The 10,836-nt window shown below is 44.5% G+C and overlaps 1 protein-coding gene across 1 annotated transcript; it reads right to left on the reverse strand.

The window, feature by feature from the left end:
* Positions 1-8,634: 8,634 nt before the first annotated feature.
* On the reverse strand, positions 8,635-10,836 carry T265_04211 (hypothetical protein; the record flags this gene model as incomplete). The annotated part of the gene is made up of 1 exon (XM_009168893.1): positions 8,635-10,836. The coding sequence occupies one exon, from the start codon at positions 10,834-10,836 to the stop codon at positions 8,635-8,637; it is 2,202 nt and encodes a 733-aa protein (XP_009167157.1).

The following is a 10,836-nucleotide window of genomic DNA, read 5'->3' on the forward strand; positions in this document are numbered from 1 at the left end:
GGACCCGATCATTCCGCCTCTTTGGAACAAAACGGTCAACTCGAATCAAAGTTGGCTTGATAACTAGTGGAACTGTTCAAACCAATCAGAATGCAAAACGGTGAATGAGACCGAACTGAATGTAGAACCGAACAGTCGAATTCTGGACGGACCATTACAGATAGCGATCCAGCTCGTTCCAATCCGCACACATCCACCAACTTCTCATGATTTAGCTGATATTGAAATCCACTGAACGAAAGCCGATGACTCTTTTGAGCGACGGTGGCTTTGCGCTGACCATACACCATGTCGACTTGCTGGAAGCAGATTAAACCTCTGAAGTAATAACGGATGACTGCAGCACCACCATTCACAAAAACGGATAACCTTTAGATTGGAGAAAATGTTGCAGTTGTGAGAGATATTGATTTCATAATGCTGCGGAAACTTTGTTGGTGGTGTAGGCACACTACCCGAGAACAACCTCGTATCCAATCGGATAGTTGATGTCTCAATTGCAGAGGAGACATCATCAGTACGCACCCAACTGCATCCAACTCGTATGGTGACCAAAACGTCCGTAGGTCACTTGCCAAGCCCGACGAATAGGTCAAAAGCCATCTGGTCAACAACCAATAAACTCACTCGAGCTACCAATATTTCGACGCATGCGTCAGAGGAGACTCATCAGTACGCACCCAACTGCATCCAACTCGTATGGTGACCAAAACGTCCGTAGGTCACTTGCCAAGCCCGACGAATAGGTCAAAAGCCATCTGGTCAACAACCAATAAACTCACTCGAGCTACCAATATTTCGACGCATGCGTCGACCTTAGGAGCTACACCACACAGAACAGAGGCCAACGTTATTGGTCGACCTTGTTATAAAATGGTTTTCGATGTGGTTGTGATTCCTGTGTTTTGCAATCGCTTAACTGCGAACGGGGTCTCAGGAAGGTTTGGAAGTAACAAGAAAGCGTTGTATTCCCACATTTCAGGACACGTAGTTACCCAAAGAAACATTCCTCCACCGTTTCCCAATTTTAAGAAGTTGGACAATGTTTTCATATCCGTCTGTTTTGATCGACTTGATCACAGAGAAAGTGGAGAAGGGTGTCTCTGCCAAATCAATACGGCTCCGCTTGGATACTAAGCATAGTAGGATAGTGTATTCATGGTGTGTCATGAGTTTAGAGTTCAGTGTGTTCCATCCGTCGACCAAGATTCGGCTGAACCTCGAGGATAGGTAGTGTGTTGGTTATAAACTGGGCAGTTCACGAACCCACTTACACGCTGGACAGACCCTGTAGCCACCCCGTCACCCACATACTTGCCCTTTCAGCTTACAGACGCTCACTGGATCGAGACGTTTTTTTCATGCCCACAGTCACGTCACATTAACGTGCCTCATCAGACGTCGGGTGTCTGCACCGTGTGGTGAGCGTAGCAACAAATCATGTGCTGACGCGCCCATGTACACGCAAGCGGACCTACATATACGGAAACCAAACAGTCAGCTCCACAGGCTCGCGCGCGCGCAGGGAGCAAGGAGTCAGCCAAACACTCCAAGTCCACGGAAAATTGTGGAATACGTGTAGCAGCCAAGCTGCGGTGAAAACACGTTCCCGCCGTCCGGACTTTCACCAAGAGACTCTCACATACGATAAGTTCCTTTTTTGACTTGCTCCCATTTTCGCATTGTATTTATTTCTATACGTGTTGCAACCCACCACTGTCAACCATACCAAAAACTTTTATTAGTGCACATACCTTCTGATTTGTATTATGGCCATCATCTGCAGTGAACTAATAACCCACGTTCGGCTTGGTGGACAGGTTCACACACTGGATTTTTCTGACAAATCAACATTCGTGTTGACAAAACTTGAGCTACATGTGTGAATATACGTCATCACGGGTCACGTCATAAATGAGTCAAGAGCAGCCTGTACGTTTTTGTACGGGCTGCGCTATGTTACTTGCCCCTCGGATAGAAAATAACAACAGACTAGTTGTTTTCCTGTTAACGCTGCCTGCAGCATGTGGGCAACGATTTAGTCCGCATTCAAGTGTTAGGTAGAGGATGCACGCTGTGTCATCACCAACCGGACTTCTAAAACGACAGAAGTCACACCGATTGCGTCGCAGCAAATTCTGTGTGCTCTGAGAGGCGCACTGAACAAATCACCTTCTCTCGGGAAACAGCACAAAGGATTGAGTTGTAACTCATCTGCCCTATACCATGGTGAGACACTGTATCCAGGCCTGCTTTGAGAATTGTGAGTAGGAATTTGGTTTTGGGATTGGTAGAATGTCAGTCAGCCAAAGGTACAAATGAGGGACGAAAATGGTAACATCGGAGTACACAAGATAGCGAAACGGAACGCTACCCTGCTTACTGCTTGTCCACATGGCTCTCCTTTCTTTAACACTGCGCATATATGGCCACATATTGCTTGTCAATCGAAACAACTCTGATATCGTTAATTCAATTTACACTGCAAACAGCACCTGCTATCTATCGTACTGTCTCTTTGAATGCAACCGCCGGTGTGGTTGTATGTCTGTGTATGCGCGTGCGCGTGCGCGAGCCCTTCTGTCTACCCGCATGATCGATGATAGTGAGGTTTCATGCCAGCCGCCTACGACTGACTGTCAGATCTTGACAGCAGAAGTGACTCATTTGGAGTTTGCAAGGTTGTTGTTTCTTTGTGAACAGAGTCGAATGGGCTACAAATGTTTGGGGTAGGCTGAAAAGCTGTTGTGAATCGGAAGTTTGCGAACAAAGTCGTCTGTACCGGAATAACAAGCCATACAGTCAACCATTATGTGGGCGAGCAAAGCATCGAGCAATCACGATTGTTGTGTTATAAAGCATAACTGGGGCGTTCAACCAGCAAGTCTGAGGCTATGACTCACACAAGTAGTAACCGACTGAGACGGTCCCGAACTGCAAAAGGCAAAAGCTAAGGGACCTGAAAGTGCTCTCAGTAACGAAAAAACAGCTAAACGGATTGATTTATTAAGCACTGTGAGGAGAAGTAGGTTACCGAATCTGCTGAGGTCTCTAGAATAGCATTTTGAAAACCGAACTATGGTAACTTATTCATGATCACACGACTCACACCTTGTTTTTTGCACCCGCAGGACAAAAAACGAGTCGGCGCAACAGTTCACCCGTCAACAAAAGTAGTGACACACATAACTAAGAACTAGGGGCAGTACGAATGAAAATGTGTACTGCAATTCATTGAGAAAGGTCCACAACCCTACAAAACCCGCAGACTATACCGATTTTGTAGGCTGACGTTGTTTTACGGTGCTGCTGTTACCTGTTACCTAAATATCTAAACACAAAGCCGCTCTAAACTGAATCAGTTTGATGATTATGACACAAAAACGCCCTACAAGCTCATCGGTACCCCTGAGAACAGATTTTTATAACCAAAGTTGTTTCAGGGTGCTCGGCAAGCACAATCCAGATAATCTCGTGGGTAACAGTGTTCGTTTGCGCTTAAAAAAACGGAATCAACTGCTCACATAGTCACCCTCAAACAGACTGCTTTCGTGCATTTTGGAATCGAGCTCGAACGTTTTCTCATCAGTGCATAGGTATTCTGCGGCCTTTGTTGAGCTTAAACGAAATTTTTAAAGCGCCTATTACGTGAAACGATGCCTAGCACCAGCTTATCTCCACATCCGAATGTTGTGATTGGTTTTCCTCACTTAGACTATCAGGGTTTTTTTTCTCAAACCTTATTGAATTGTATTGCTTCGCTCAAATTCTTCTAGCGTTTTAATGTACCTTACGGCTTTCTTTAGGAGTTACAAACGGAACATGTGTTTAGTTCTGTTCCTGGTCCACCGTCATCCTAAAGGATTACGTAGACCAAATCACCGACATAGCCTGACCCGACTAGGAGGTAAAATGACATCTAGATAGATGTATCATCGATCAAAGTGAGAAGCTTCTTAAAGCTAATCCCCGTACATCTATAAACAAATTATGACATGCATTATTCTTCTCAATGATGGCCTTTAAATATATGAGTACCAGAGGAATTTGTTGGACAACCCTTAATAAGTATGAACCTTCGGCACAAGCAACAAGTAAGGCTCGACTAGAGGCGCTTATGGCCCAGTATGCAGTAGTTCATTGTATGACTTCACAACATGACTTATTACTGATGTTATCAACAGTTATAACAGAGAGGACTTCGTTTAAATTTATCTTTAAGTGCCTGTTGCTATCATCCAATCCATACACATTTACCTGAGTGAAGGATCGGCACATTCCATCTGCAGCAGTCCAAGTGAATATACAGTGAAGAGACTGGGCAAAGCAGCAATATGCTAGCAGTGTCGGGACAGTTAATTAATCCGTGATCACCAGACTAAGAGGTTGGATCGATTCTGCATGTCCTTTTCAGCCTCCTTGTCATCAGTCGTAGAGTTTCTCATTGTTGCTTGGAAAACAAAAGATTCCCAGTATAAAATGCACGGGTTTACACTCAGGGTCCTCTTTTTTGCTGCCAGAATGCCACTTGGAAAGCAACATGAACCGTTTGTAGAAAGTTGGTTCCCGCCCTGGTGTCTTAAAGTTGTGTAACCGTAGTGATGATTAGTCTGCATACTCCTAGGATGAACATAGTGCAACTTTTTCACCTTTGCTTCAACTGGCTATGCGTATTTTCGAAGGATGTTCGGCTATCAAAGTGACGTTTGGTCGAAGGTTTTGGCTACGTCAGACTTTGGCACATCTATTCATTTGCTGAAAGCCCTTACCCAGATTCTCGTGTGTACCGACGGGTTACTGCAGTGGTTATCATTAGCTGAAACTTAGTGAACGTGCGTCGTGTTTATTCCACAACAGAACAGATGCACTTCGTCTGTACAGTTCAACACAACGGAGATTCAGTCAAGGTTCAAATGAATCCATCCTTTTCGAAGTTCCTCAATCAAACGTACAGCGCAACTTCAGCCTGATACTCAAAGCGTTTTCTCTTCACGTGCAATAGTACATACAACATCAATGAAACCTCATTAACAGATTGTTCGTTGGGAAGATAGAAGCAGTTGTCAGAACAGTGGGATTGAAGTTCTGTTATGTGTCTTAATTCAAGCAGTGGCCCCATTCCTCAGTGTGATATCGTAGTCCTCACCACCTTTGGGTAGAAACAATATTCCATATGGTCACGATGATGAAAACTTGGTGTAAGTTGGGGCCAACTCACACATACGTCACTCAGCACTCGTCACGACTTAAGTATTATGGATCTATCCATCGTGGATTAACTTGAAACAAATGGGAAAGAGAAACTGTCTTAATTCAATGCACTCGCATGCTGAACTAAACTCTGGACCGGACCGCTGGCTACCCAAAAACAGCTCGGCACAACGAGAGGTTATTGAATTGTACTAGCAAGTCGGTTTTCGAAATACGTAGCTCGTCAAAGTTTGGATTCTTCTCATAACAACTTTCTAGCAAGAATAGTGGCAACCGTTTTCGACGCAATATGGCTGTTGAAAATATGGCTGCTGGAAAATATAAATAAAAAATAAACTTGATTTATATTTCATATCTTTGATTAGCATAGATACGCCTTAATGTTTACCTTCTTGTTGAGAACAACCAGTGTTGCACGTGCTAGGACATGAACCGTACACAAGTTCATCCGGAACAGGCAGGATGGAGCGTTGTATGCAATATGATACATACAGTTGACCGACAGAGAGATCTACACGAAGAATGACCAACCAAACGTTGATTTTTAACCAGCGTTCCCTGTCAAAACAAGAAGAAATCGAATTTTCCACTCTTGAAGGATCACTGCACTGGAAAATCTGTGGCTGGATCCCAAAAGCTGTTGGCGAAACAAACGAGTCTTCTCTTACTCGTGCTAAATTCCATTATCATCGTTTGGTAGTGGTTACTCTTAAGTTAGGATAAGTGGCCGACCACAATGACTAACGCTGACAAGTATTCAGCTCTTCCAACGGCTACCTAGATAAAGCGCTGAACATAGCCACCAGTAATGCAGTTCATGACACATGATCAAGACACTTTGTTACTTCCTCGGAAAACCCGTAACTCTTAGCTACTGCATACGAAGTATGGACAGACTCATTTGACCAGGTTTGAACGCTCTGAGTTGGGTTATATTCCTGGGACAGAGATGGATATAGTCTTCACTAGTATTGGCGCGAACTGCAAGCTCTTGAGCTTCGGGCAGATGATTCTGATTCAATGGTATCTATTTGTAATCATCACCAAATTTATGATTTTCACAGTGGGTATTCAGAATGTGGTTCAAGGCGCAAGAAGCAACACCTTCGAAAGGAGCATTAGTGTCTGACGGAGGTCCACCAAAGTGGGCTGCAGGCGAACTGTTACCACTTAGTTGTGCTTAAATTACTCGCAAAATATTTGTTGCGTCACACAACCGAAAACAGGAGCCATCTGCACAGGGCAAAGTGCAAAAAATTGCACTTGGTTTCCTGTAAAGAGTGCACATTTTCGGTGGTCCCTTTAAACTGTCCGTACCTAAAGAATGTGTGTTGGTTTCGCAGAGGCAAATCATCAAAAACGGAGTGCTAAAAGATATTCATTCGTTTAAACCCGAATCCCATTCTGCACGCAAAGTTGATCCAAGTTAAAAATCTGAGTGATATTTTACAGGTGTTTCACAAAGGTGGGAAACAACAGTGCACAACTAAGTGGTTCCTAGTACTTTTCGATCACGTGCGTTTAACTTGGAGCCAGTCGACGTTGCATCACGTGTTGAGAGGCGTATGACACTCCATTCGGTCCAGTTGCTATTTATGCTGCAGATCTGTCACTCGTTTTCAGCCACTGACCTGAAGGTCGCCGATTCGAAACTACTCAGTGGTTTGTGTGGTGTGCAACACTGACTAGTTCTAGGAGGAATGAAACAACTGTGAAGTGTTTTCTAGCTTTCCAGGATAGATCAAATTCGCTCAGAGTAATAAATTCCGAATAGAACATCCATCAATGGAGGCGGCCCAGGTTGACACAGTTTACATAATAGATGAGCATTCCCAAAAGCATGCGTATTCGGTCGTTAAGGGGGTCGTATTTAAGAGGCATAAAATTTGGGTAACTGTCAAAGAGGGGAACCGCCGTGCATTCGTTCGGATCATGGCGCATGATTTTGCTCAAGGGCACGTGCGGTGCACTACAAATATCAATCAGCCATGTGCTCACTTTTCGGTTTCAATTCATCCTCCATAGATAGGAGAAAACTAGTCCTCGATATGGCCTCTTGTTCTCCTGAAGCGTGTCTAAAGGTGATTCATTGGTAATGAACCAATCAACCAACGTTCTAACGGCATGAAGCACTCCTCAGGGTCCCAAAGTATGCATTATTATGTGATGTCAGCGGATCAGGTGATAGAAATGTACATAATTGTTTTTTCTGTGAGTGATTGAAATTCTTGGACAGGCTTTAAGGAAATAAGCAGAACTGGTCAATCCTAGATGATTGCAAATAAGTGTCAGCTGCTAAGTTCCGCTAAAGTTTAGCAACAGCAGTTCCTGCTGGTGAACGAAAACAGCTGAAAGACACTTTGTAATGGGAGGTTACGCACCACTGAAAAATCACAACCACCAGCGGGTATAATAACAATCAGGCAACAAGAAGCTATGAGGTGAGGTTAGAACCGAACTCCTGGCTCGGATGACTGGTTATTTGGGAAAATCTTCTGATTACACAGATGCCAGAGAGTTCATTCTAACAAGGGAATAGGAGAAACATCACGCTACATGTCCTATATTATCTCAGCAAGACGAAGGTCGCGACGCAATCACTCACGCTTGTCGAATTGCCTTTCCAGCGGTTGTCTGCCACGTCATGTCTACTATATACTTTCTCTACTCTTATCAGCACAAGCTTCCTAGCGAACAGCAAACAGGCAGAAGTGGTGAAGCAAACATCTAGCACTTCAGTTGAAGCACATGAATACCCTAATGTATGCGAGGTCACAGTCACTTCCATCCTTTCGGCACCCTGGCAGCTAACGAAACAACAGAATCAAAAACATCATCAGATGCAATGGAAGCTCTTTGCACTTTTGAACAAGCCGTTGTTCATTTTGTGGGAGTTTTATCAAATCACTGGGGGAGGGTGTAATGAAAATAGGGATTCCTCCGGTGCATGAAAAGTAAGCTTAGTGGAAACGACCAGTTAGGGAGTACCGATCAACAATCCAGAAGGAGTCAGTGAACAACTCGGCCTCCCTAATGCATCAATGCATACACATGCTATTTCCCACCAACACGGATAGGAATGGAGATTCTGTGACTACACCATAAATCGCAAGCCCGAGATAAAACAGACAGATGGTACAGAGACTGTCTAAGACATTTATGGGACGCTACGCCATTGAAGGTATTCGTACGTACACCATGAAAAGATGGAATGAAAAAAACTGTACAAAATATCTCAGTATGATACGGAATCTGTTCGTCAATTGATCAACATGCTGAATATACAGTGTAGACCCATCAAATGCAAATGGTGGATGTTATGACAGTATTATCAGGGGGCAATGCTATATACAAACTGTGGAGAACAGAAGTATCACGCTTAACAAACCAAGCGTACAGCAACTGTTGCGCGGCTCGATGAAATCAAACAACCCCAAATGCCGTCAACTTATGTGTTTCGTCTAACTCATTTGCATCGGAATCGCTTTTCGGTCGTCCCACTCGATACGGTCCAGTTCTGGACATCCTTGCTGTTTGATCGATGTGGTCTTCCAACTCAGGAAGAGGTTGCGGTTTGTCCTTCGATCCGGCAAGGCCGTTGACAGCCAAACTCTTTTCTTTTTCATGTGGTTGTTTACCGAGTGCCTCGTCAGTAATCAATGGGATTTGTGCCTGGTCGCTATGGCTCTTAAGAAGAAGATGTTTCTCTGCCGAAGGTTCCAGACAAGGTGAACAGAGCTCATGACGGTTAATTTCGTCAATGCATTTCAGTGAGGTTCTTCGAGACCATGCACGATAACACATAATTACAGTCAGTGCAATCAGGAGAAATGTCACACAAATGCCTACAATTACTAACAAATAGAGCCGCGAGCCCTTTTCAAACCCACCACGCAAGCTAGAATCCGTAACAGGGTCATAGGTTGACATCAACTGGTCGGTTATCTTCAAGGTGGATAGCTCCCAACTCTCGATTTTACGGATTGCCAGTCTGGGACAATAGGAGGAAATTGAGTAAGCCACTGCAGTGGGTGTTGGACGTTTGATCGCACGCAACTCATTCGGAAACGGGGACGAATAATTTTGTATCGTGCCACTTAATTCAGCCAATTTGATTGCTTGGCAGCGTTGTTTACTATCCGTTGCACCTACCAGGAATGACCGATAATCAAACGAATATGTATCTTGGGTGGTATGCTGCATACTACGTTCTGCATTCTCTTCATCTAACATGAGTCCAAACACACGGCTTTTTGGACCAATAAGAGCAAATGGTCCGTTTGGCCATGCAGCTCTCGCGTACCACAGTCCCAAAGACGTATGCCACATCTCAAACATAGTGTTGGGGGCAGGACCAACAACTAGGTCTGTGGGTCTTATTGGGTTAGGTCTTTGTGGGTTGCAAAACGTATCCACATCAAAATGCTGCCACGGATTTCCAGTCAGATTGAGAACTAGACGTGATCGCTCATGACGTGGTTGAGAATCGAACAAGCCCAGACTACGAGCAGTTAGGTGATTCATATGCGTCAGGTGATTCCAAGACAGATCAACCCAACGTAGTTCAAGACCCGATATAAAATCCTTTTGCTCATCAGGGTTTAGAGCGGAAGAGATACAGACGAGACGGTTGCCAGATAAATCCAATCGTTCCAATCGTTCAAGTGTTCCAAACACATCAGATGGTAACTGAACTAAGCGATTCCCACGTAGTGATAACTCACGCAAATTCTTTAGTCCGTAAAAGGATTGAGCCGTTAAGTTTCTCAATTTCAACTCATCCATATGTAAAATCATCAGTTGAGAAAAGTTGGTAAATAGACCAGGCACGGGACTGTCAAACCCACCATATGGAGCTCGATCTTCATGACTCATGTATAACTCGGTCAAGCAGGAAGAAAACGGTGAAAAGGCCTTCACATCAACCATTTGTAACGGGTTGTGACGTAGATCGAGGATGACAAGACTAGATAGTCCAAGAAAAGTATCAGCATCCAAAACGGTTAAAATATTCCGATCCAGGCGAAGTTCACGCAAACTGGCACAACAATTCCGGGAAAAAACGCCCGATTCGATGTAACCAATCTTGTTATCAGATAACACAAGCCGAGTAAGACTGTGCAGTCCTCTGAACACCTCCCGAGTTAGCGATCGAACGGGATTGGACCCGAGAACAAGTGTAGTTAGGCGAGTCCCGGGTGTCTCAAAGGCCCCTTCACCATATGTGCTTAGAGCAGGGTTGTTGGATAATCTGATTTCGGACAGGTTAGGGAATTGTGAGAAATCGGTGGGATTTAAGCGTTCGATTGCTGAATGTTGTATCACTAAAACAGACAAAGCACTCCGATTGCAGCTTTGAGCTTCAACCAACCTGTTTAAATCAGTAGCGTTAACGGGCTGCGGAGCGGTTGCCGATGGCTCGAAAGGCGCGCAAAGCGTGGGCTGTTGCAGCAGCAACTGTTCGATACTTGTCACGTTCACGTTGGTGCACTTGCATGCTCTCAGCTTCTCTTCACACTGACACAGCTCATTGTAACTGTTAACAGGTAGGATAGCAGACCACACTAGGGCTATGTACAACGGAGCGCCGAACGCCCGAATTAGTGCCCCGAGCAAGGAAGGCAT

Source organism: Opisthorchis viverrini (assembly GCF_000715545.1).
Source record: "Opisthorchis viverrini unplaced genomic scaffold opera_v5_66, whole genome shotgun sequence".
Lineage (NCBI taxonomy): Eukaryota > Metazoa > Platyhelminthes > Trematoda > Opisthorchiida > Opisthorchiidae > Opisthorchis > Opisthorchis viverrini.